A 25,469-nucleotide genomic window follows, 5' to 3' on the forward strand; every position below is an offset into this window, starting at 1 on the left:
TTGTCCAGGATCCAATCCATTTTAATAATAACAATATCTTCAAATTATCATAAAAAATAATAGTTTTTAATTAACTCTAAATATTTTTTTCCTAATAAAATCATAAATTATATTATATATTTCACATATCAGATTTTTAAATAAAATTGTATATATTTATATATACTATAAACACGCACGTCATTTGGTAATTACATGAGTACTAACTTCCTTTACATGTTGGATGTTTCAGTTATGGATTGAAATTGATTCAAAAATTCACTTACATTTTCTTTGATCTGTGATTTTTTTGTCTTTTCAAAAACCTGAACATGAACTGACATGTGATTAAGCCATAACAGCCAAAAAGACTGCCTATAACTTTCATTTTCAACCGGAGATATTCTAATTTGTTTTTGAGATCTATAAAGCTAAAAACTGAAAAATAATCAGAGAATGGTAAAATTTGCGCCGATGTTTGACCAAAAAGCATACAGAACTACGAAAAAAGGGTATATTTCTCTTAATGTGCTAGTTTTTCGCAATCGATGCACACCTATTTTTAAGACCACAGACTGATTTTCACACTTTTAGACTCTTTTTTAGGTCAGCTATTTTTTTTAGAGATTGCATAAGTAATCATTTCCTAGGGCAGAATTAGATTGCGCACAAGCTTGCTTCACAAAAATAATTTCCTCAAAAGATTAAATAGTTAAAAAATTGAAACAAAATGCGTTAGTACAAAAATACGTTAGTTTTGGCAGACTTCAAAACTAGCAAAATTCAACTTAAAAAATATTGGAAATGACAGTCGGAGTGCAACCGCAAACTGAAATAGTTTAAGAACATATAGATGGCTTTCTGTTATTGTAAGATTAATTTTATTATGATAAACGTTAACATAAGTTAAGCAAAATGGTTTCCAAGAACATATAAATGGCTTTCCATTATTGAAACATTAATACGATAATTTGCAACGGTAAAATGGCTTTCTAGAATAATTAGTTGCCATAAATTAAAAGTCTTAATTCTTTTCTAGAAAAAATAGAACAAATACATTATAATTAGAATGAAATAATAAATATAATCATTCATTATTTAGCTGTTCTAAAATAATGAATATACTTTGTCACTCAGCTTTGGTTGGCTGTGGTCTCTCAAAACGTCGTAGCATCTGTGAGTTTACTTTACATGGCTTTTAAAGCTCTGAAAAATGAATAAAAAATTCGGTTATCCTAAATGAAACCATCATAAAAAATTATAGAGCGGCATTTATATGAGTGTGAAACCATAAAGTGAATTCGTAGTCATACTGTAACCGTAACTACATGGTAACTGTAACTCGTTGTGATTGGGTAATTTACCGGGAAGACAATGGGAAGCCATTTCAATGTAACAGCATCTCACACACCATGTAGAGAAGTCAGTTAACATTATCATGGGAAGCCATTTTAATGTTATGGCATCGGCTGTACAGTTATATGATAACTATTTTTAAGTGAAGCCATTTCAATGTTACAGCATATTGCATCGTGTACTTGCTGAAATTTAGTACCATATGTGTTTCTCACTCATATGAAAACAGTCCAAGGATATATCTATTGCATTCCCTTATAGAGGCTTTAATACACCATAACGTGATGGCAGCCATAACAGGAGGCAGGAATAATATTGAATCTGGTCTAATGTGATTTACATGAGAAAGAATTTTACTTTCCCAGGAGAGAACGATGCTATTGTTGACTCCTGTCATGGCTTCCATCACGTGATGGGGCAAAGCCTCTATATATTATGAAGTTTTAATAACATTAAAAATCATATTTCTTACCTTATTTACAATTTTTCATTGTCACAATGAACACCTTGTTTTTCTTCTACTCCACGAAACACAGTAGGGTCAGGAGAAAGAGCATTTCTCCATTTCTACGCAGCAAACAAAACAAAAAACAAGTTGCAATACTAGTCTTTAAAGTTCACAATACAAGGTTTCCCGTACGTGCAGTAAAGCATGTTTCAATTCTGATTACCTCTGTGAAAGTGGCTCCCTTGGCTTTGTATAACTGCATTATAGCAATAACAGGAATAAAGGCCATAGAAAGAAAAGCAAGAAGCCAACCAACACACTCAGCCCACTGGGGGTAAGGTTGTTTGTTGTAGCTGATTCCAGACCACATGACAATTTGTGCAATAATAATCAGCTGAAAAATGGTAAAAAAAGATCATTTACAAAGTTGTACAAAGTACAAAAACATACTATATTATAGTCAGATGAAAAATGTTGAAAAAAAAGGATCATATACAAAGTTGTACAAAGTACAAAAACTTATTATATTATGATCAGCTCGAAAATGTTGAAAAAAAGATCATATACAAAGTTGTACAAGGTACAAAAACATACTATATTATTCAATAAATGATGATCTCACCAGGCAAACGACAGGAGAAAGAAACTTCCAGCAAATGATGAAGTAATAGTTTGGCTTTTTACCAATCATGTTTTCAATGATCATGCTTAATCTTTCAGTACCTATAAAACAAAAACAAAAACAAAAACAAAATGAATAAGTGAATTAGTTACTGGCCTACCCACTGACTGATTGGCTGGCTAATTTAATGGACGACTTACTGACCAACTGATGGACTGATGGGCTGACTGACTGACTGACTGACTAATGGTCTGACCGAATGAATGGCTGGCTCGCTGGCTGACCAACTGACTGGATGGCTGGCTGGCTAAATGATTGACAGATAGGGAGGGAAGGAGGGAAGGAAGGAAGGAAGGAAGGAAGGAAGGAAGGAAGGAAGGAAGGAAGGAAGGAAGGAAGGAAGGAGGAAGGAAGGATGGAGGAAGGAAGGAGGGAAGGAAGGGAGGAAGCGGGGGAGGAAGCGGGGGAGGAAGGGAGGGAGAGGACACAACCAAATGTTTATCTGCATTTTTTCTCCTATTCCCTAGCATTATTTTATCTTTTTAACTTACCAACTCCCCAACCAATGAATGCCACTTCACAGAATCCAACGAAAAGAAGAGAGATGCCTCCTGACTGGTAGTCAAACAGGTTGAACACATACATGCCACCCTGGTGTACAGAAAAGCATTAACATGTAGTTTCATTAATATAGTACATAGGGTAGATTTATCTATCCACACTAGGAGACTTAAATAAGAAGTTACAAGTGGAGGAGTCTTCAAATTTTACTGCTACACTAAGTTATGGCATTAGGCTAGAAACTAAAAATTAATAACTCAGAGAGATCCAACCCTGAATCAACCTCTGGGCTATTACACCCATTCTCAATCAAATGCGCCCTCTACTGATTGCTTCTGTCCTGATGAAGAAGGTTTTGGTGGATGTCACTCACAAGGCGTTTCCATAACAATGTCGGAAAACACAATGCTATGAGGGCACGTGCCTACAGAATGTCACCACCAAAAGCTTCATTGACAGAAACGATAGCTAGAGGGGAGCGGGTGATTGAGAATGGCTGTAATCAAAATCAAGGTATTAAGGCACAGCTAACTCACTAATCAAATTGGAATTTAGTGTGCTGGTTTTTGTGGAAGGAAAAAAACCATAGAAGCTGCATGGAGAAAAACCCTCAAAACATATCAGAGCTCAAGCAGATCTATTCACACATGATGACCCCAGAGGTGAGTGTAATAATTAAGGAACACCACCCTTGATTTTCTTGATCCTAATCTTTTTCATTCTTACCTCTGCACACATAGGAATGGCAAGAAAAAGCATAACTAAGCATGCTACCAAGAGAGCCAACCACTTATATTTCTGCAGGTACTTAGGATATTCATCTGATAGTCCTGTGACCACACATTCAACCATAGCAAACTAGTTTGAAGTAAAAGAATCAAGAAACCAGAGTGAATCATCGGAAAACAAGACAATAATAGTTAACAATCCACAACCAGAAAATTATCGAGGAAAAAGATGTTAATCTCTGAGTAAACTTTTTCAAAAATGAACAACAATTTTTTTAGCTCTTTTACTTCGACAAAAGGACTAGAGTCCGAAACAACAGTAAGTTTTTTCATCTTTTCATAGTGTATAATTTACCTTTTTATCATTACTGTTTCATTAGAAACACTGACGCAGCGCACACTAGTTTTTAGCTAGTTATCTCTTCTTATTACAATATTGTTTGTGACTTTTTGAACTTTGTATACAAACAACAAGTTACCAAAAGTGAAGAGACCGCACGCAATGGAATGCTAATAGCATAAACTTTAGCTGCATAATTTACCTGGCTGTCAAGACCAAGAGTCAATAGCATAAAGAAGAACATGATTGCCCATAAGGTCGACACTGGCATCTGTGCAATGGCTTCTGGGTATGCAACGAAGGTTAGGCCAGGACCTAGGGGTTGAATGATAAGGCATAATAAGGATATAGTTACAAACATTTGAAAAATTAAACAGACTTCTGTAAGTAGGTGCACAGTGACGTAGCAAGAGCACCACAGTTGTAGGGGGGTGCAAACCCTTTTTGGCACGAAAATTGCCACCAATCAATAGAAAAGGTACGCCAAAGGTAAAGAGGTGTATTTGAAATATTTTCTTACCACTTGCAACCACTTGATCAACAGTTGTTCCCAGTGTGAACGCCATGAAACCCATGACACTGAAGATAACAAAACCAGCAAAGAAACTTGTGCCACAGTTGATTAGAGTAACCAGTAATGCATCACTGCAAGAATAAAACACCCAAAAGTCACCCAAAACAGAAGTCACACATTTAATGAAAATGGATAGTACTGAAAGCTTCTGATGGCATATATTTGTTAGGGCCAAAATATCAAAGGTAGTAAAAAAAGAAAAGGTGCATTAAAAAAATATATTAATTGCAAGAGGTTTTGATAGACGATGCACAAAGAGAAAAAAATGGATGCTGTGATCTACTGATTTTTATATGACCCTAGCATACATGAGAAGCACCTGAAAAGCAATCAAAAATACTAACAATGATCCAGTTTTGAGTTCTCTGTTCCAGTACAGGGTTACCCTCAATGTTGGCTAGAATATTCACATATTACTGTGAAAGTCTGTGGAATTTCAAAGTGTTTGTATTGTTAAAGTTGTGTATTCTTTACTTTACCGTTGGTATTTGTGAATATTTAGACACCAATAGGAGGCTAACCCTGTGTAAATGAGTCTGTAATCAAGGAACACAGCAGTAATTTAGGAACTCAAAAATGTCACTATTCATCTTTGCTCTCACCTTTGACAGTTGTTATGGAATTTGTTGTAGCTGCCGAATGTGACAAGAGATCCAAAACCAATACCAAGAGAGTAAAAGATTTGGGTGGCTGCACGAACCCACACCTAAGAAAAAAAGTTATTGTTGATGATCTCTGCTATTTGAGGAAGTTAATATGTTTAACACCCCATGGCCAGACACAATGTAAGGACTTCAAACAATATATTAATGATTTAGTGCTATACATGAAGAGCTTAGGCCTTATTCTACTTCTCTTCGTGGGTTGATTTGGTTTTGACATTGATTTGACCCCCTCCGACGACCATGATCCTTTGTGTTTAAACAATAGATTATTTTGATGTGACGCCATAGTGAAATAAGGCAATTGACTGAAGGCCCATTCAAACAGCTCTCAGTCGATTTGCATATATAAATTTTGCTGATGACTAAGCTCCTCATAAATAGTTTTTCTTCTATTATTATTATTATTATTATTAATAGTAGCATTAGTGATAATACTCTAATATATATATTGTATATACCTCTGGATTGGCAAGTTTCTTCAAATCAGGCTTGATGTAAAACAAGACGCCATCAATAGCCCCTTCAAGAGTAACACCACGGAAGAACAGAATAACAAGAATGATGTAAGGGAATGTTGCAGTGAAGTAGACCACCTGAAGAAAACGAAATATACAGTATGATATGTAATGATATATACCACATTAAACTTTCAATAACTAGGTGCAAAATGCTAATCTTGTAGTTCCAGAAATTATCCATGCCTCTCCCCCTCCCCCCAGAGGAATTTGGAATTTCTGAGGGGTGGGGTCAGAGAAAGAACAAAATTAGAATTTGTATGGAAGAAAATTAGAATTTCAGGGGATGGGGGTCTTTAAAAAAACCCTGTGTGAGGGGGATGAGTATCAATTTCTGGAACACATTCGACTTAAGGTAGAATCGGGTCACCTGTGGTGCCGTCCATTATCATGTTACAAATAACTTTCAGTAATGCATAAATTTTGTGGCTTACTTTTCCTGAAGACTTGACTCCTTTCACTAAACAAAAATACACCATAAGCCATGCTATGATCAGACAAACAACCAAATCCCAGCGGATCTCACCAAGATCATTGATACTCTCATTGATATGAAGAATTTTATTGCTGAAAAATCATACAGATACACAGATTAGTATAATGCTACATCTGACGAGTGTTACTACATAAAATATTAGTGATGGATATCCAGTGTGTAAAAAGGCCATTCCCGAGATTGGTTTAGGGTTCAATCTGTGAGTTAGCCATGCCCTAGGACTTAGATCAACCCAGAGGTTGTTTCAAGGTTTGATCGGTGATTCAGCCATTTCCTGACTTTAATCAACAAGATGTTGTTTCAGGGGATTCATTTCAGGGTTTGATAAATATGAAGGACAAGCTAAAGAACACACGAAGGAAGCCAATCTCACACAACAAGTAGTTATAACGTCTGTGCTGCCAAATCTGAATAAGATGAGTATTTTTACTTTACCCTCAATTAGTTAATTAATCAAGTAAATAATTAATTCATCAGTTTACCCAATTAGTACATGTAATAGGACTCCATGCTGTCCAATTAAGAAATAATTGGACGAGGAAAATTCCGAGGACTGACAAAATTGGAGGAGGTTCACATTAATCCCATATAGGTAACTGTCCAATTATTTTCTTAATTGGACAGGTCTTGTTGATATGGGATTAATTAGGCAGCTATATAATTAATAGATAATGGGATTTCATGCTCCTTAAACAAGAAATAATTAGACTTGAAAAATTCCTCTGACTGCCAAATTGGACTCAGCCTACAGCCTCATCCAATTTTATCAGTCCTCAGAATTTTCCTCCATTTTTTTATCAATTGGACAGCATGGAGTCCTATTACATAATATACTAATTAACCTAATTAAATTTTAAACAGACTCACTTGAAAAATTCCTCTGGAGGTGATTTGAAGATTGGTGTGCAGTTAGGTGCCAATCCCAGAGCCGTGCAGTTGGTTGATACGTTTCCATATCGTTGTTTAGCTCTAAAAGGAAAAAATGCCCCATATTATAATCCACTTATCTAAATGATACAAATCCACACAAACTCCATCAAAATTTCAACTTTTCTTTTAAAAGACAGTAGAGGAGTGTCATTTGTTCTCTTGCAATTTCTCTGCAGGGGTGTAGGGGTCTTGATTATGGGTGGGGGGGGGGGTGGGGGACAATGTACAATTTACGAATTTTTTTTGTCAAAACCACAGGCATCCTGCATGAATGAATTAAATTTTGGTGCCAAGAGCAAATTTTAAGGGGGGCATGTGCCACCCATTTCACCTCTCTCCCTGCGTAAGTGTTTCTCTGTCATTATTGGATAATCAAAACAGCTGCATATGCCTTTCTCAGATCATTACATAACCAACCTGCACAGATCTGTATTCCAAGGATTCCCACAATTTTTCCAAGGTACTTCAGCACGGAAAGAATTGTACAAGAACAACAAGCACCATGCAATGATTACATTGTAGTAAATACTCACAAGAAATGAAATCATAACCATTGCATACCCAATACCTAAGAACAAAGGAAACAATAATAAAAAGCAGTTTCTCTATAGGTTGAAAACGATACATCAGGAGTGCTTACCATTTACCAGGAAAAACAGAATTCTGGTTTGAAAAAGAAATTAATGGTATGGGTCATTGTGATTGGAAAGTTCCTGAAAACTTAGTCTTTTCATAATGGTAATCCACTTTTTGTGAAGTCAAATTCCCCACTCTTTTCTTACCATTAATTTAACAAATTACAATGTAGTTTCCAACTGGATGGATTGGCATTAAATGGTAAGCACCCCAGATTCATACTGGAGCAAAATCAATATCTTTTTTTGATTATAACCATGCTACTAAAGTGTTGCGACTGGATTAAAAACATGCATACACTAACCTCTTGACATGGGGCAGATAGCAGTCCATACACCAATTGGTCCAAGACTGAGATATTGACCAATGGCAAGCTCCATGTAGAACAATGGAACACCATTGATGGCCAACATCAGAAAGTAAGGAATGAGAAATGTTGCTAAGGTAATAAGAAATAAAGAAAAATTATGAGTTACTGTCTTTCTATTCTAACCAATGAACACTTGAGTTTGTCAACCAATCAGTTTACTAATCGACAACTTCAACAGAATTCAAGTTACATGTATTGAAAGTCTATAAAAGCTATTCAAGAAGATGAAATTATGAAAAAGGAAGAAGAAATACTAAGGATATTCACATGTCAAATGAAAATGAAAATAAAATAAACTTGAGCGTTCATGGTTGGAGTATTTATTTTGTATCTTTGAGCATTGCATCATTTTACCTTTGGACCCCTACCCTCAAAGCAAAGTTATTTTGAACCCCCTTCCTTAACTTTCTTGTAACAAAAGCACCCTCCTTCCCTACTAATTCTCTAGCCTCCCATGAGAAAGCAGTCACATCTTTAGTGGTAGTACATGAGTAACGGCACATTTGCTGAAATATCTATAGTAACAAAACTGTAAAAATTGTATTTACATATCTTGACCTTAGCTTTGCCTTTATAAATGTAGAACAGGCAGACCTGAAGTTTAACATGATTTAAGTGACCAACATGTTCAATCCTACACGGTAAAATTGACTATACTACATAACTGATTCGTGACTTATTTTATGCTAACAAATCTCTAAGGTGTTTACATTATTGGTACAACTGTTTAAATATCAGTATGCAAATCGATAGATACTTAAAGTAAATAATGAAATCTTAAGATTTTGCAAGTCAAATGAACATAAACATAAGCTTAGCTCGTTCTTTTTGATGCTCCAAATTCATAATTGACCCTTAAAAGTTATACGTGCGTGATTTTCTTACTTTGCAAGCTCCCAAACGCCCATTAGAAACAGAAGAGACGATAACCTTTGATACGTTCTCAGTGGTTGTCCAATATCTGCAGAACAGTCATTCTACATGTCAGAAAGATGACCGCAATATCATAACCTGCATTCTTCAAATATCCAATACTGCACGTACTCAAAGATAAACTCTGACAACTACTCGTACGTTTGTTTGCTTACAAAATTGGATGCTACTGAACAACGAAGAAATTCACGTCCGCTGCATGTTAATTTTGGCGGGAAAATGCTGCTTCTAAGTCAATTAAAAAATCCGTCTTCATATAAATAGAGGTAAAAGAATTAAAATTAAAAATACTTTTCTGGTTTAACTTAATCAATAACTAGGATAAAGCATTAAAACATAAGTTGTCTCCTATTGGTCTAAATTTTTGTCCAAAAAAGCCTTTTCTTCGAGTGAAATGATGGATATAGATCACCCACTAAGTTCATGTGGGGTCTGTTTTCCATGTGGGTTTGATTTGTCTTCGACAAGTTGACAGTCATTCCTATAACTAGACTTCCTGTAGTTTGGTTGTACAGGCATATTTGGTTCCACAAAGACCTTTAGTTCGTCTTATGATGTGGTTCGATTGCCCGAAGCCTAATTCCTTTTTAGAAGCGAAGAATCGCGAGAGATTTCAATCCGAGACAATACATTTTAATACAGTAACCAGCATTATTTATACTTAAATTATTTCTTTACACTTTTTAAAAGTATTTAACAACAAGCTTTATATTTTTTCCCATTAACCACATTTCCCCCCCAAGAGTTATAGAATAGATTGTTAATGCAAGGCTACAATCTCGACTAGTATCCAGTAAATATTTAATTAAGATTTTATGTTTTACATGTGGTTCGATTTCACATGTCAAACGAGTGTCCCATATCCAGACTTTAGATGGTTTATAAGAAAAGGTCTAGGACGGTATGATCTAGACTTAAATAAAAGAACAGGAATTTCTGGTTAGAAGAAAGTCGGTCACTCCCCATGCGGCCGGAAATTCTCTCTATTACTGAGCTTTATGTAGGCGGCTAGTGAAAAATCTCAAAGAAAACTAACGAGCCTACCTCCTCCATTCGAGTAACACAGGTATGGAAATCGCCAGATATTTCCCAAACCAACTGCATATCCAATGCAAGAGAGCAAAAAGTCTGATTTGGATTGCCATTTTTCACGACTTTCGACCGAAACGCTTGGGGTGCTTTGGGTTTGACCCGCTTCAACGTCTTTTCCCGATTTAGTTTTGGCTGACATCTCTACTTCGTCAAAAAGAGGAGTCGTACTTGGAGTCACTTTGACTAAAAGTACTGGTTGTACATCTTTTTGAGTTTTGGCTTCCATTGTGTTTAATGTACGTACAATATCTTTTATTCCAGAACACAAACCTCCTACGTTGTGAAGCCTTCAAATCTAACCTTCGGACGCTAGACCGTTCTTTTTATGCAACTGTCAGACCTTGTCAAACATGTCAAACTGGTTCACATAGATACATTAGAAGCGTGTCTCTGATTGGATGATAAATTACCGGTACCTCCCACCTAAAAAACTTTAGCCAATCACATTGGATATAACATGAATTATGGGACTGACGTATTTTTGAGTAAAACTACTGTAGATCGGGGTTTTTGGATAATGGCGGAAAATAACCTATGGTCGTGCTCATACGACTTGACTGGTTGTAACGTTGAAATAGCTTTCACTTATTTATCCAACCACAACGCGTAGTTACGGCTACGTTAGCAAAAACTACGACTACGAATTTTCCGTATCGTTTCCCATTCATACAATTCTTCGATTGTAAGTGAAGTCACTCAAATATTGTATTAAAGATTTTTATGTCTATTTTATTTTCTTTGACTTATCAAGATTACTCTCAAGACAACTTCAGCATCAATAATAATAATAAATAATGATAATGATAAAAAGATGTCAGGAATAGAATAGAAAATAAAAATAAAGAAACATAGAGGCTTCGTTTACGTACGTACACGGGTACCCGGTAGCAGATACATTTTTAACCGGTGACAAGTCATTACAGTAGGGGTTCCGTCCACATGGAAATGTGCTATTCGAAAAAAATCGTACGCCTAGTATTCCTAAGGAGTACGCTCAATCTGAAAATAACTTTTCGGGAATATCGAGAGAGTCACTCTGTCCTTTATGGCCTCTTGCATACAGGTATTTCAAAAAAGGTTGGCGAAGTTTTTCTCGTATATTGCCACTAAGCTTGATATGTTCATATGTAAATTATGTCAGCGCAAAAGAAAATACACCGGAAAACGTAGACAAATTTTAGTGAATTTTTATGTCGTTTTGACCTTTCGATATATTGAGGATGCTAAATGCAAAGATCGTTACAATCCGGAAAAAAGCACCAAAATTGGTACAGAGTTTCGTTATCTTATGGTGGCCCATTGACGCCATAAGAAAATTTTCATTTTTCCTCAGTATTAGAGCGATGGTACTTAATCCGTGAAATAGAAACAAAATAGTTATTAACTAATAGTCGCAATTTAGTGCCTAAAACAATTATTCGATATTACTCGATCAAGTGAATCAATCTATATATGAATACACAGGAGACATCAAATACACAAGAAAAATGTAGTCATTGATAGTCAAAGTATTGATGAACAAATGACTAACATGTTTCTTGTGTATTTGATGTCTCCTGCGTATTCATATATAGATTGATTCACTTGAGTAATATCCACTAAATTATTGCGACTATTAGTTAATAACTATTTTCTATTTCACGGATTAAGTACCATCGCTCTAAAAATGTATTAATAATAATTATTTTTTTACGTTTTTTTATTTTTATTTATTTATTTATTTGGTTTTTTTTTCTTTCATTCCAATGAAAAATCATCTCCTCGTGGCCCATTGACGCCATAACAAATTCAAAAGGGGTGCCAGTGATTATCAGGGGGAAGGGTGGAAGGGGAAGTATCCGGCATTCCATCGCTACAAGGACTAATTAACTTTGAGTCAAATTTTCTGTAACGATATTGTCAATCGGGATAATGATGGCATTGACATCGCTCATAGTGAAGTTGGGCCTTGATATGCAACATGCTACGTGCAACAAAACCTTTACCAAAAGCAATGTTCGAAATAACTGTACATCAAGAGAATATTCGTTTGCTGTACACGTATACAAAATGTTATACATACAGAACTGATCGGTGCTGCTAGGATATATATTGTTATCGTTCAAAGTGATCGACTAGAACCAGTTAACACCAAACGTATATACCGCCAAGCTGCGCCAAATTCCCCATTGCACTTTCCTGTCCTTTTCATAAAAATGTTATAATTGGGAAAATCTAATATTCTATTAACCATATACCCTCATATCAGGTGGAAGAGGGGGGGGGGGGGGGGGGGGTCGAATTAGCTTCCAATATTATGATGTTGGTCGGCCAGACCGACCACTTAACAAACAGTTGGTGTGCGTGATTGACTGATGATGTGGGGTCAAACTAGTTATTCACACATGAAAATACGCGTGTGCAACGGCATTGCGCAAACGTGGCACAAGTCAGTTCTACCGCATTATTGAAAAAGATTATGAAGTCACAGTTTTATTTATTGCGCATGTTAGACAGAACTATCATTGCGTCGCCTCCAAGCATGCAGATCGAATAACATTATTCGTGAAAAAGTTTGCTAACAAAATTGTACAAATTACTACTGAGGTCTAGTGAATTTATTAAAGTGGCAAATCTGTGCCATTTCTTACAAAGTTTTCACGTACATATGGTATGCACTCTAACTTCAAGTACAAAGTGAGTTTATTTTTATATTTCTCGGTCATTATATAAACGTACGGTATACTGGATACCGAAGTAGCGTCATGTCGAATGGCTGAATCGGCTTGCGACTGTTTTTCATAAACGTTTTAGGGCTCATTTATTTAAAAAAATGAACGTGTCTTCTCATGCACAATCTTTAAGCAAAGTCAAGACCTATGTTAAGAGGGCCAATGGGCCGGATAAACAACAGTTAACTGATATTTCATTATTTTGGTTAATATTATGTCCAGCGCAGTTAACTGACATTCGGCCGAAAAATTATTAGTTAACTGACAATTGAGGACCCCCATTGGCACCCTCTGATGTAAGTGCCGTCCGAAATAAATTTCCCATTTGATGGTTGATGCACGAATCATCATGCCCGGGTGTGCTGACGACACGGTAAGAGGTCTTTTTTAGGTCGATAAGTATAGGTAGACTACATGCTGTAATAATTGGATGAAAAAAATTCCGAGGATTGATAAAATTGGAAGAGGCCGATAGGTCAGTCAGAGGAATTTTTTGAATTCAGTTATTTCCGAATTGGATAGACACGTAGTCCTATTGCAGATTAATTATATCATCCCAAACTATACTAGACTGATTCCATAAGTCATAAGTTTTCCCTCGAAAGAATGCGAATGGAAACGATCCAAATTATATTATAATCTTTACTTTGGACAGGAAAGAGAATTTGAAAATATTACAATAGTTGCGCATGCTTATATTATAAAGTGATGATACAATTATTAAAATTAAGAAACTTTACCTTTGCATAATTTAACATAAATTATCTTTTTTATATAATTTATAGTAGCAAAAAATAAAAACAAGCCCGCCATTCATAAAATTATTGTCACTGTTATCAAGCGATTATTAGCAACGGTTTTTTTTTTGTGGTTTTTTTTTTTTTTTGTTTTGTTTTAATTTCAAGAGAGAAAAAGGACACCACATATTTGAAAATTTTCTTGATTTTGATTGGCTAACTTCTTTTCGCAGATCAGTTAGCTGGTTATAAAGATGTATTAAAGCCTAGCGTTAGCACAATAAAACAACTGGTTTGTCAAACATTACTTTAGCCGTTGGCTTTCGCAGTTTCGTAATTCGACCTTCTTAAAGGCATTGGAGTCAGGCTTAATACCATTGCGAAATTTCTGTGTAAAACAAAAAAATAGATCAGTTTCAATAGAAAACCTAGTAAAATATGTAAAATATAAATATGTCAAATATTATTAACAAAAAGACCTAACCTCAGTGAAAGTAGCGCCTTCGGCATAGTAGAACTGCAGAACTGCGAAGACCGGGATAAAAGTCATTGAAGCGAAAGCGAGTAACCAACCAATGAACTCAGCCCAGTCTGGGTACGGCTTCTTGTTGTAACTAACTCCGCTCCACATGGTAAGTTGCGCAATGATAAGTCCCTTTATAGAAATAAGACAGAACGTTTAAATTTGGGGGGAGGGGGGGGGGGGGGAGTGCGAATTAAAGAGCAAAAATCAGTAAAACTGTTTGGTGATTTTCATTATTATGCGCGCGCTTTCAGGGACCGGTTCATCGCTTACGGGGGTGGGGGAGGGGGGAATTCTTGTTATGAAGATTAACTCACCCCCACATGAAATACTATCTTTTTTATGTGATGGCCCTTATAAGTGGCTGCTACTGTACGATCTACCCCTGGATACATGTCAATACATGTCAATACATAGATGATCCCCCAGTTGTCTAAAAACCATTTCGTCGACAGTCGACAGTCGATGAAAAATAACCAGCCCCCTAATTGTCAGTGTTGGACGTCCTGTTTGCTGTCAGAGAAGAATCCGAGGGGAAGGGGGGGAGGGGGAGGAGTGTGGAGGGAGGGAGAGGGAGGGGGGATAGGGGGAATTAATGATTCCAAATAGTGACTTTTCTCATTAACCATTTTCTTATTAACCATTTTCTTATTAAAGCTTCCCTCAATCATAAATCTTGAATACTTACGAGGGTAAAGATTGGCGAGATGTATTTCCAACACAGAACGAAAAATTTTCTTGGCCTCCTTCCTGTCATAGTTTCGACCATGTCACCAAGAAAATCAGTACCTTATTTAAATAAGAACGCTTAATCAGTTAAATCACGATGAGAATTCAATATTACATACATCGATGATCCAAAATTTTTTTTAAACATTTGTTCCTGCATACGAGGCTCATAACAACTCTTTTGTTAGTTCCTTAAAGCGAAACTAGTACGAAAATCGTATATGAGATTTAATTCGGATGAAACTGCACTGGAATCATCTTTAAGGGTCTATCAATCACTGGTTAAAGATTTTTCTTTATATTCCAATAGCGCAGCGCACAGATTCTAAAAATAGCTTGAAGATTCGGACAAACATCGCTTTCTGTTTAACCGCTACGAGGATTATACGAACCGATTTTATTATTTTTACTTAAAGTTACAATAATAACTCATGTAAACTAAGATCAACTGCGATCGGCTGTGAAAATTATCTGCTGAAAGTAAACTTGTAAGTTTGTTTGTCCGAATTTCGCCTTTGTCTTCGTTTTTATGACATCACGGATGCGCTGCGCTATTGGAAGTGTTATATTTTTACGAATGTTTATGAGAGTCTGTGACGTCAAACACTAAACATCGCGTTATACATTTCTTTTTAAATAACTTCTTGATTTATTTGATTTCTGTTAAGACCAAAGGTCGGCTGACGGACTAGAATACATTATTCAAACCAGCCATTTTCCTCCCTCCCCCCCCCCTCCCCCCTCAAGGCTCGGAATGGCTAATTTGTGACCAGTGTCATGACGTGCAATATGCATTTATGTGACTTTAATAAAATGAAATTCATTCATATGCAGGGATAGATCTAGGTGATGCATTCTCAAATATGCTGTTTTAGTACTGTTTGAGTACCACGCATTGGAAAAATTGTACAAGCATATAGATATAGGATGGGGGCTGTGGGCCTTACGGGCGCCCTATGAACCTTGATCCACTCAGCATCATTAAGGCATGGCTCTCAGATGAAAAACTGATTAGCTATATCATAGCCAGTTTTCTACGAATCTTCCCCAAACTTGGCAAGTTAATGTCTTTTGTGAAAAGAAGGAACCTTAGAGCCTTGGTTACCATGGAAACTAAGTCACGTGACCACAAGGCCGCCATCTTGGATTTTTAAACAAGCCGTTTGTAAACGTACCGAAACATCTTTAAAAGTCATGAAAATGCAGATTACTATTCATATTTACAATGCCTATATGGATCTAATTGGATATCTTGGAAATTATTTTAAGTTTAATTTTTAGAATATTTTCTATTTTTTCCAAAAACTTAAAAATATTCTAAAAATTAAACTTAATATAATTTCCAAGATATCCAATTAGATCCATATAGGTATTGTAAATATCAAAAGAAATATGAATTTTCAGGACTTTTGAAGTAGTTTCAACACGATTACAAACGATTTTTTAAAAAAATCCAAGATGGCGGTCTTGTGGTCACGTGACCTGGTTTCCATGGTAACAGATATGCGGTAATTGCTTGCCTTGAAGAATTACTACTACGAGCCAAATTTGGGAAAGAGTCATAGTAAACTGTCAAAGATATGAATAAATAACTGATTTTCCATCACTTCCTCAAAAGAGTCAGAGCACCCCTGCTATGAAAACCACTGCTGCTGTCATTACCGACAATCCATCCAACGACTACAGTTTCACAAAATCCGACGACCAAAAGAGATACTCCTCCCGATTGGTAATCCATAAGGTTGAACACGTACATGCCACCCTGAAGATATATAATATAGAAGATATATATATAATATATATAATATGTTAGCAAGAGAAAATGAACTAAGCTAAGAAAAGGAATCGTTGATGCTATTTTTAGAATCACTTATTTACCATTTATTTTTCTGCACGCGCGTACTGCATGCAGGCACTCTATGCCGTTTTTTCATGTTTTCATGCGTTTTTCAAAAAAAACGTAGCGTATGCGAGTGCAGAAAAACAAACAATGGCAAATAGGATTCTAAAAATAGCATCAAACAGTGCCTATGATGGTTACAAGCATGAATACCAGAGATTCCTTCTCTTAGTTCATTTTCTCATGGTTATAGTCATACGTAAGTCCAGTTATAGTAGTTTTATTTCTAAAAGGGGGGTGTGCGATATTGACGGGCTGTCTCTCACTCTAGCTCTAGCTCTGTGGAAGGCTAGCACTAATCGTAGGCCTCTAATCAGTAACAGGAATCAGGCTCCGTGGATCAAGTTTAATTAATCTAGATGTAGTTTTATCAATTACCTCTGTACACAACGGTAGAGCAAGAAGAAACATCACAGCACATATGAAGATAAGAAGAAGCCATTTGTATTTTCGGAGATACTTGGGATATTCATCTGAGAGTCCTGTGATCACACATTCAACCATACCAAACTGTATGTAGTAATAAATCATAAGTATCGCGAAGATGGTGGTGGTGGTGTGATTATGATGATGATGGTGCATAGTGACGGTGACGGTGGTGTTGGTGATGATGATGCAGATGGTGGTGGTGATGATGATGACGATGGTGGTGGTGGTGGTGGTGTAATTATGATGATGATGGCGCATAGTGACGGTGACGGTGGTGTTGGTGATGATGATGACGATGGTGGTGGTGATGGTGATGATGTTGGTGACGATGACGATGGTGATGATGGTGGTGATGATAATGACGATGGTGATAGTGGAAATGACATGGTTGTGTGATGATAATAATGATGGACATTTTAACTAAGTCTACACCTGATGAATACTACCACAATAGTCCCCTTCATAGTTCCCTGCGCCATCTTGAAAGGTAGCCGTGCCTTTGCATCGAAGCGAGACGAACGGTGAGCTTGCAATGATAGAGACCTTTTTTAACACCTTGGACTGGCAATTATTCACATGTCTCTATCATTGCAAGCTCACCGTTCGTCTCGCTTCGATGCAAAGGCACGGCTACCTTTCAAGATAGCGCAGGGAACTGTGAAGGGGACTATTGTGAGATCAATAAATAAGTATAATCTTTCAATCCTTTTTTACATGCTTTTGATCACTGTTATACCTGGCTGTCAAGACCAAGAGTGATCAACATGAAGAAGAACAAGATTGCCCATAAGGTTGACACAGGCATCTGAGATATGGCTTCAGGATACGCTACGAAAGCAAGTCCCGGTCCTGAAAAATACCAAGGGAAAAAATTACTTTACATATGGTGTACAAAGATATATTGACATGTTGAACGACACGTTACTCACCGCTATCAACTACTTTATCTATGGATGTTCCCAGTGTGAACGCCATGAAACCCATGACACTGAAGATGACAAATCCAGCAAAGAAACTTGTGCCACAGTTGATTAGACACACTATTATAGCATCTCTGTTGAACGAAAAATCAAGCTTTAATTTAATTAATTAATCAATAATTTTTCTTCCACGAAGAAGATTTTTACCGACGTCAATCAAGGCGTTTCCATGACATTCAATAGACACGTGTCCTTGAAAACGTTTTGGGACAATGTAACCTGACTTTGCCTGGAAAATAGGTCATTTGAATGATGGCGTCATTTTACTACCATTGTCAAAGTGCTTGGGGAATTTTCTTTCTTAATAAAAATTGTATTCCTTCATGAGAATAGTAAGACAATTGGTGCTAATCAATTAAACAAAAGAAAGTTTTCAAGAGAGTGTTGTAGTGGTAGTAAATGACGTCATAATGCAAGTATCCTATTGTATTATTCCACACATAGTACTGAGAACTACAAAGTGCATGGTATACACTCAATTGAAGAATTGTTGTCGGGTTCAGAAACAGAACATAGAAGCTGAGACCGAAATGGCACATGGGAAGTACGTTAATTAGATGCATGCTGTGACCGGCGACCCGTGGCATCATCCACTGTTTTTAATACGCGTTTGGCATTCTAAACCGACTGCATGGATGGCGAAAATGAATAAATCATAATATAATAATGTCATTTCCCATGTGCCATGTCGGTCTCAGCTTTTATGCTCTATGTTTCTGAACCCGACAACAATTCTGTGTGTATGTGTGCATGAGCCAAGCCCAATAACATCAAAGAAGACCGCCTTGTTATCCATTGTCTCAATTAGGTTCGGCTCATGTGAAGTTCAACGTTTGACCTGATCCTTAGAATTGTTTTGCACTCGTTCCTTACTTCTCAACTTTGTTATGAAAGTTGTTGTAACTACCAAACGTAGTAAGCGAACCAAATCCAATACCGAGGGAGTAGAATATCTGGGTAGCGGCGCGAACCCAAACCTGAAAACATAGAGCCATAGCTAGTTATATGCATGCATATATTGGATTAATGTTAGACATTCAGACGTCTTCCTCTGTTCTCAATAGACCTATAGCTTGAGGTTTGCGTCATTTGTGCGTAATTCTTTTGCCCTTTGACCAAGTATCAATTCCTTATGAGATTGCACCCAAATTAATCAAGAAGAGAAAAGATATAATATAGATCTTTGAGGAAATCCTTTGTCTGTGACAAAAAAATTGCGCGCTATGTAGTGAAGGCTGAAGAAAAAAAATAGATCCTTGAGGGAATCCTTTCGTTCGTGACGAAAATTCTGGGGGAAATTGCACCCAAACTATAAAACGTTGAGAGCCCAAATACAGATCCTTGAGGGGATCATTAGTCGTTTGTGACTAAACAAAAACAAAAACAAAAACAAAACAAAAACAAAACCAAAAAAAGGCAGAGAGAATCAAAAAATCTTATCGATAAAGGATGTAAGTATAGTATAGGCGCATTTTTAAATATAGATATGATGTTCATGCATAACTATATATGGTTACCTCTGGGTTTTTGAGCTTGTGAAAATCAGGGGTAGTGTAGAACAGAACCCCGCTTGCAGCTCCTTCCAGTGTAACTCCACGGAAAAACAAAATGACGAGGACTACGTATGGAAACACAGCAGTGAAGTACACAACCTCAAACAAACAGAACGCAAGAAGTCAGGATGGTAAAAAGACGGGGGAAAAACATCTAAATTCTTATTCCATCGAGCGCCGGCTTTCGTCATGAAAATTCTTCTGATGATTTGGCTACTTCATTTGTCAAGCTCTCTACAAAGTTGGAAATCGTGGGTGGTGTAGTGGTAGTACACTCGCCTCTCACCTCTGTGGTCTTGGGTTTGATTCATGCACTCACATGTCAATAAAGTTCGTTAGGTCTTTCCCTTGATTCGAGGGTTCCTTCATCCGGAAAGTGTATGACGGTAGATGAAAATTAAATCTGTGAATCAGCCATGCCCTGACTTAGATCAGCCCAGAGAGGTTGTTTCAGGGTTCAATCTGTGAGTTAGCCGTGCCCTGACTTAGATCAGCCCAGAGGTTGTTTCAGGGTTCTATCTGTGAGTTAGCCATGCCCTGACTTAGATCAGCCCTGAGGTTGTTTCAGGGTTCGATCTGTGAGTTAGCCGTGCCCTGACTTAGATCAGCCCAGAGGTTGTTTCAGGGTTCGATCTGTGAGTATAGCCATGCCCTGACTTAGATCAGCCCAGAGGTTGTTTCGGGGTTCTATCTGTTAGTTAGCCTATGCCCTGACTTAGATCAGCCCAGAGGTAGTTTCAGGGTTCGATAAAATTCGAGATTCATGGAGTTACATATATAGAGTTCCCAAGTCTTTCGACTGATGATCGGACGGCAAGATTTAGTTGAATCTTGACGCCTAACCTTTCCCGATGACTTGACTCCTTTCACAAGACAAAGATAGACCAAAATCCAAGCCAAGAGAAGACTGAGTGTAACTTCCCAACCCATGGATCCAAGGTGCTCCAGCCCATCACTGATCCGAAGAATCTTGTTACTATAAAGGACATTTACTAATAAGCATTACGGATTATAAAAACGCGCACACACACACACACAAAAAAAAAATTAACACACAGAGACCTGAAAACAAAGTTTTAAAGAAGACGGCAGAAGTTACGGCGGTGAGAGACTTACTTGAAGAATTCCTCTGCAGGCGATTTCCATTCAGGCGTACAATTCTGTGCGAGTCCAAGAGCAGTACAGTTGATTGTACTATTGCTGCTTTGCCTCATAGTTCTGGTGAAAGAAAAATAAGTTAGAAAAATAAGTTGCTTTTCTATCAGTTTATGACAAACATACGTAAAAGTCCCCTTCACAGTTCCCTGCGCTATCTTGAAAGGTAACCGTGCCTTTGAATGGAAGCGAGACGAACGGTGAGCTTGCAATGATAGAAACAAGTGAATAATTGTCAAAGGTGTTAAAAAAGGCCTCTATCATTGCAAACTCGCCTCGCTTCGGTACAAAGGTACCGCTACCTTTCAATGCAGGGAACTGTGAAAGGGACTATTCAGGGAATCCACATTTATGGATCGAAACCAAATAAGATGATATATTGTTTATAGGGTACTCAATTATTAGAAGTGGAGGGGTGACGGAGTAATTAAGAGAGGGTCATACTAATATTTATTTGCGCAAAGAGATGACAAACTATACTATTATTAGATATTAAGATAAATGAATTAAAGCAAAAGAATAGACCTAATCGGCTAACGTGTTGCTATGTACGTTACCACCCAATTCAAACCTTCTGGGAATAGAAGCGTTTGTCTCTACGAATTCAACTGTGAAACCAAAATATTACGAACAATTAAACTTAGTCCCATGTGGTTTGAATTAGGTGGAAACGTTTATAGCAACACGTTAGCCATCTAAAAGTAGCAAAAGCTAATCTAGTTAGAAAAGACAAGTAAGATTTTAGACGACCACCAGGAAATGTCATTAGTATTTTCTTTCATTCCAAAGTATATTTCCCTTTCTCAAGGAGATTTTTTTGAAAATTCAATAGTGAAGCTTTTTCCAACTTACCTACAAACAGGTGTATTCCATGCATTATCACATGTTTTCCAGGGTATTTCGGCACGAAAAGAGTTGATAAGAAATAAAATACACCAAGCAATGATGATGTTATAATAGATAGAAACCAAGAATGATAACATTATCATAGCGAAACCAATCCCTGTGGAACAAATAACCACTAACATTAGAACTGAAAAGATCTGCACAGGCAAACATCCAATCAGATTGAGGCCTACCACGTGACATGGGGCAGATAGCTGTCCAGGCTCCCACGGTACCAAGACTGAGATATTGACCAATAGCAAGCTCCATGTAGAACAATGGAATACCATTGATGGCCAACATCAGAAAGTAAGGAATGAGAAAGGTTGCTGAAAAGAAAGGAAAACAAATATGCTAGTACGTTACCGTGGTTGGTCAAATAACTCTGGGAAGTTAGTGAAAAGGCTATTCGAAATAAACAGATATTCTAAATGAATTTTTAACACCTATGACTGAACAACAATTCGGCCCGTATCTCTGTCATTTGCAAGGTCGTCGCCGTCACTCGCGGGTGCACAGGAACGGCTACCTTTGAAGATGAAGGAAGGAAGGAAGGAAGGAAGGAAGGAAGGAATGAATGAACTTTATTTATCCACGGTTAACGACTCAGTTACACTGCTTTTCAGGTGTGCCGTCCTAAAATTTAAGCAATAAATACAAATAAAGAATACAAAACTATCTATTTATATATGTAATAATATATAATCATATATGCTGGTGAAGTCATTAAACCCGTGAAATAGATATTACACCATTACACTTTAGTAGACCATAATTCCATCGTTTTCTTTTGTGTCTATTTGACTATTACACGTTGACTAATAATTTTTATTTCACGGGTTAAATGCCTTAACTCTATCTACTTATACTAATATCTACCTACCTATCTATCTACCTATGCTAATAGTGTATCCTAATTACGTCTAAAAATGTAAGATAAACGTGTTCATTTATAGAACTAATTATTTAAGGGTGCTATTGCATGTTTTTCGCTGCAGAGCTCTTTTGAAGGATTTCAAAGTATCGAGCTCTCGCAATTCGCTCTCGCATGACGCGGGAAACTATGAGGAAGACTATTTGTTATAAATAGAGTGAGCGATTATGATCATGAGTGATTGCTCAGGAAAGCTATATACATCTACTTGCAAAAACGTTGTCATACGACATTAGAACATTAGAGTGCAAACAATTAATCCGTAAAACACTGTTTACTAAATAGTCCAAAATAGTGCTGATTAAACAATAGAAAACAATGGAATTTGCATGAAATTGTGCTATTTGGTATTACTAAAGTTTCACGGATTTACTGTGGTCACTCTAGTACTTTAGTGAGAAAGGAATACATTAAAAGACGAAAGAAAAAGTTCAGCTTCAGTGATCTTCTTTTGTTTTTTAATACGATTCCTATAGTAAATCACTAATGTTCTATTTTTTAACGTATGACAACGTTCTTGCAAGTAGGTGGACATGAATACTACTACCTAGGGCCGCTATTGTACCTCAGACGACTTATTTGTACATCGATCAACGAATCATAGCCAGCGCTAACAATTCTAACACGCGTTAGGGGTTCTTAAAACACTGGCTCGCTTCATAACAAAATAAGTTTGAATAAAGTGAATTGTTTCCTGAGTTTTACCATAAACATGTTGTACCATGCATTTAGAAAATAACGATTATAATAATCTCAACAACCAGAAAGGCAATGATAATCTCGATACTTTCAGTTGATTGAAATCGCAAGAATGGTGAAAGATTAAACCGTTGATTAACACATAAAAGCTGATGTAAGTACAGACTTACATCAGTAAGTACTTTTGCAGCGTCGAATTAAGATTTGAGGCAAGCACGCTGAATAATTAGTTGAGAACTGCTGCATAATCAGCTCTTTTGTTTAAGCCTCCCGAGACCACATGGTAGTTAGAATTCTACATACTAAACCAAATTTTTTCGCAACTTCGCAGGTAATGAATATAGTTCCGAAGTTCCGAAGTTGGTCGCCAACTTGGGAATTTTGGAACATAGTTCGGGAAGTGTAAACTAGTGTGAATCCGAAATAGGCAGATGTTAGTGGCGCTCTTTGTCGTGGTTTCACTTTTTTTTCCTTTCATGTGTATACATATGCATAAACTAGAGGAAAAACGACACTCTAGTTTCATCCGTGCATAACTTGGGAAGAAAAATTGAGAGACAATTGTAATGAATTCGAGAGAAATGCATTTTTGAAGACCAAGATTTAGACTGCAAGCGTTTCCACTTAAATTTCCTTTAGAGTTAAGCTTAGACACGATGGTCTACGAGGTTAAGATCACTATACCCTTCCGCAGCACGACAATTCTATGAATATGAATATCTTCAAGATCAAGTTGAAAATACATAGGAATCAACGAGTACGACGTACGTACCTCCTCCATTATTGAAACACAGATACGGGAAGCGCCATACGTTGCCAATACCAACAGCATACCCGACACACGACAACATGAAGTCGAATTTATGCCCCCATTTTTCGCGAACAGCTACGACTTCTGTGTCACATATCGAGAGATCTTTCATCTCTAAAGATTCTGCTTGTTCTGTCGCTTTCGTGGTGTCTAGAAGCTGTTCTTTTTGCTCATGTTGGGGTGTATCAAGCTTATTTGTACTATCATCCATGTTGAACGGTTCAATCGTGCTATTGTACTTCAATCGACTCGGATGAGCGAGGAAGTGTTTCTAGCTCCTAGGGTAGCTGCAATTGTGCCAGTCGTACAAAGACCGCCTTGGCAATGAGCCGTATGGAGATATTTAAACATGATGGCCGCGCGGTCGAACACTGAACTCCACACATTCCTTCATATGGACTAACTTCAATGTCAAAATGGCGAGACTTTTTTAAAAATAATTTCACAAATATTTGACCATTTCTAGATATCCAAATAACAAAAATATTGAAATCCGAGTGTACATTGTCATTCGACTTGAATTTTGCTTGAAAATTTGCCAACTGTGCTACAATTTAGGGGTGAAATTTGGAAGTCTAGGGTCAAATTTCAAACGTCCCAAATATTTTGCCATGGTCAAAGATACAAAAAATAGGAGAAAAAACTATGCTTTATTAGTGAATTATTTATTATTTATTATTATTAACGAAGCACAGTGCTGACCGCGCCATCTGCACGCGCGAAGTGCTGCTAGATCCTGATGCGACATGCAGTCTTTCCTTTCGCGTAAATAAATTTAATACCGAAAAATATAGTAGTAAGACATACTCCAGGAAGCGCCGTAAGCACTCAATAGACCCTTTCTTTTCGAATTCCAAATTACCGCTGTGTTTCTTGATTACAGACTCATTTGCACAGGGTTAGCCTCGAGTTTGTGCAGAACATTCACGTGTTCCAGTCAAGGTCCGTCGAGTTTCAAAATGTTTGTATTGTTGAAGTTGTGCATTCTTTACTTTACCGTTGGTATTTGTGAATATTTAAACACTGATACAAGGCTAACCCTGTGCAAATGAGTCTGTAATCAAGGAACACAGCGGTAATTTGGAATTCGAAACGGGTCTATTGTGAGAAGCACTCGCCTACGGGTCGTGCTTCTCCTTACACTTCTTTCGTGCTTACGTCACTTCCTGTGTGCATTA

At 37.0% G+C, this 25,469-nt stretch overlaps 2 protein-coding genes and 1 long non-coding RNA gene across 5 annotated transcripts; 1 reads left to right on the top strand and 2 right to left on the bottom strand.

Moving 5' to 3' along the window:
- Positions 1 to 10,549, bottom strand: LOC116308518 (sodium- and chloride-dependent GABA transporter 1). 3 transcript variants are annotated; one of them, XM_031718957.2, is made up of 17 exons: positions 10,198 to 10,438; positions 9,106 to 9,181; positions 8,769 to 8,814; positions 8,155 to 8,289; positions 7,632 to 7,782; positions 7,152 to 7,253; positions 6,223 to 6,355; positions 5,732 to 5,866; positions 5,211 to 5,314; positions 4,555 to 4,679; positions 4,237 to 4,349; positions 3,693 to 3,824; positions 2,957 to 3,056; positions 2,406 to 2,506; positions 2,007 to 2,177; positions 1,808 to 1,902; positions 1 to 1,185 (listed from the first exon to the last, which is right to left on the bottom strand). In XM_031718957.2, exons 1-16 carry the CDS (start codon positions 10,296 to 10,298, stop codon positions 1,813 to 1,815), a joined length of 1,815 nt encoding a protein of 604 aa, XP_031574817.1. In that variant the 5' UTR covers positions 10,299 to 10,438; the 3' UTR covers positions 1 to 1,185; positions 1,808 to 1,812. The 3 variants fall into 3 exon arrangements, with proteins under 3 accessions (XP_031574817.1, XP_031574818.1, XP_031574816.1); XM_031718958.2 differs by lacking the exon at positions 9,106 to 9,181 and having other exon boundaries at positions 10,198 to 10,332; XM_031718956.2 differs by lacking the exons at positions 8,769 to 8,814; positions 9,106 to 9,181 and having other exon boundaries at positions 10,198 to 10,549.
- A 2,278-nt stretch (positions 10,550 to 12,827) lies between these two features.
- On the bottom strand, positions 12,828 to 24,811 carry LOC116308491 (sodium- and chloride-dependent GABA transporter 1). The gene is made up of 14 exons (XM_031718921.2): positions 24,253 to 24,811; positions 22,042 to 22,176; positions 21,815 to 21,965; positions 20,924 to 21,025; positions 20,651 to 20,783; positions 19,772 to 19,906; positions 19,128 to 19,231; positions 18,204 to 18,328; positions 18,011 to 18,123; positions 17,224 to 17,355; positions 16,608 to 16,707; positions 14,905 to 15,005; positions 14,178 to 14,348; positions 12,828 to 14,081 (listed from the first exon to the last, which is right to left on the bottom strand). Exons 1-14 carry the CDS (start codon positions 24,500 to 24,502, stop codon positions 13,998 to 14,000), a joined length of 1,836 nt encoding a protein of 611 aa, XP_031574781.2. The 5' UTR covers positions 24,503 to 24,811; the 3' UTR covers positions 12,828 to 13,997.
- Positions 17,233 to 19,757, top strand: LOC148910764 (uncharacterized). Its single transcript, XR_016119985.1, has 2 exons — positions 17,233 to 17,357; positions 18,023 to 19,757. It is a non-coding gene; the product is annotated as an uncharacterized LOC148910764 (long non-coding RNA).
- Positions 24,812 to 25,469: the final 658 nt, after the last annotated feature.

Source organism: Actinia tenebrosa, unplaced genomic scaffold, assembly GCF_029948245.1.
Source record: "Actinia tenebrosa isolate PJP-AT-01 unplaced genomic scaffold, QUT_ActTen_1.0 PGA_scaffold16__25_contigs__length_10494907, whole genome shotgun sequence".
NCBI lineage: Eukaryota > Metazoa > Cnidaria > Anthozoa > Actiniaria > Actiniidae > Actinia > Actinia tenebrosa.

Coding starts and splice junctions, on each gene's coding strand:
- LOC116308518 (XM_031718956.2), bottom strand. CDS start 10,471: ATGGAAGCCAAAACTCAAAAAGATGTACAACCAGTACTTTTAGTCAAA. Junction 8,290..10,197: donor GTGTTACTCGAATGGAGGAG/GTAGGCTCGTTA, acceptor TTATTACCTTAG/CAACATTTCTCATTCCTTAC. Junction 3,057..3,692: donor CCATTCCTATGTGTGCAGAG/GTAAGAATGAAA, acceptor TCTGTACACCAG/GGTGGCATGTATGTGTTCAA.
- LOC116308491 (XM_031718921.2), bottom strand. CDS start 24,502: ATGGATGATAGTACAAATAAGCTTGATACACCCCAACATGAGCAAAAA. Junction 21,026..21,814: donor TGGAATACACCTGTTTGTAG/GTAAGTTGGAAA, acceptor TTCTTTCACCAG/AACTATGAGGCAAAGCAGCA. Junction 16,708..17,223: donor CTCTACCGTTGTGTACAGAG/GTAATTGATAAA, acceptor ATATATCTTCAG/GGTGGCATGTACGTGTTCAA.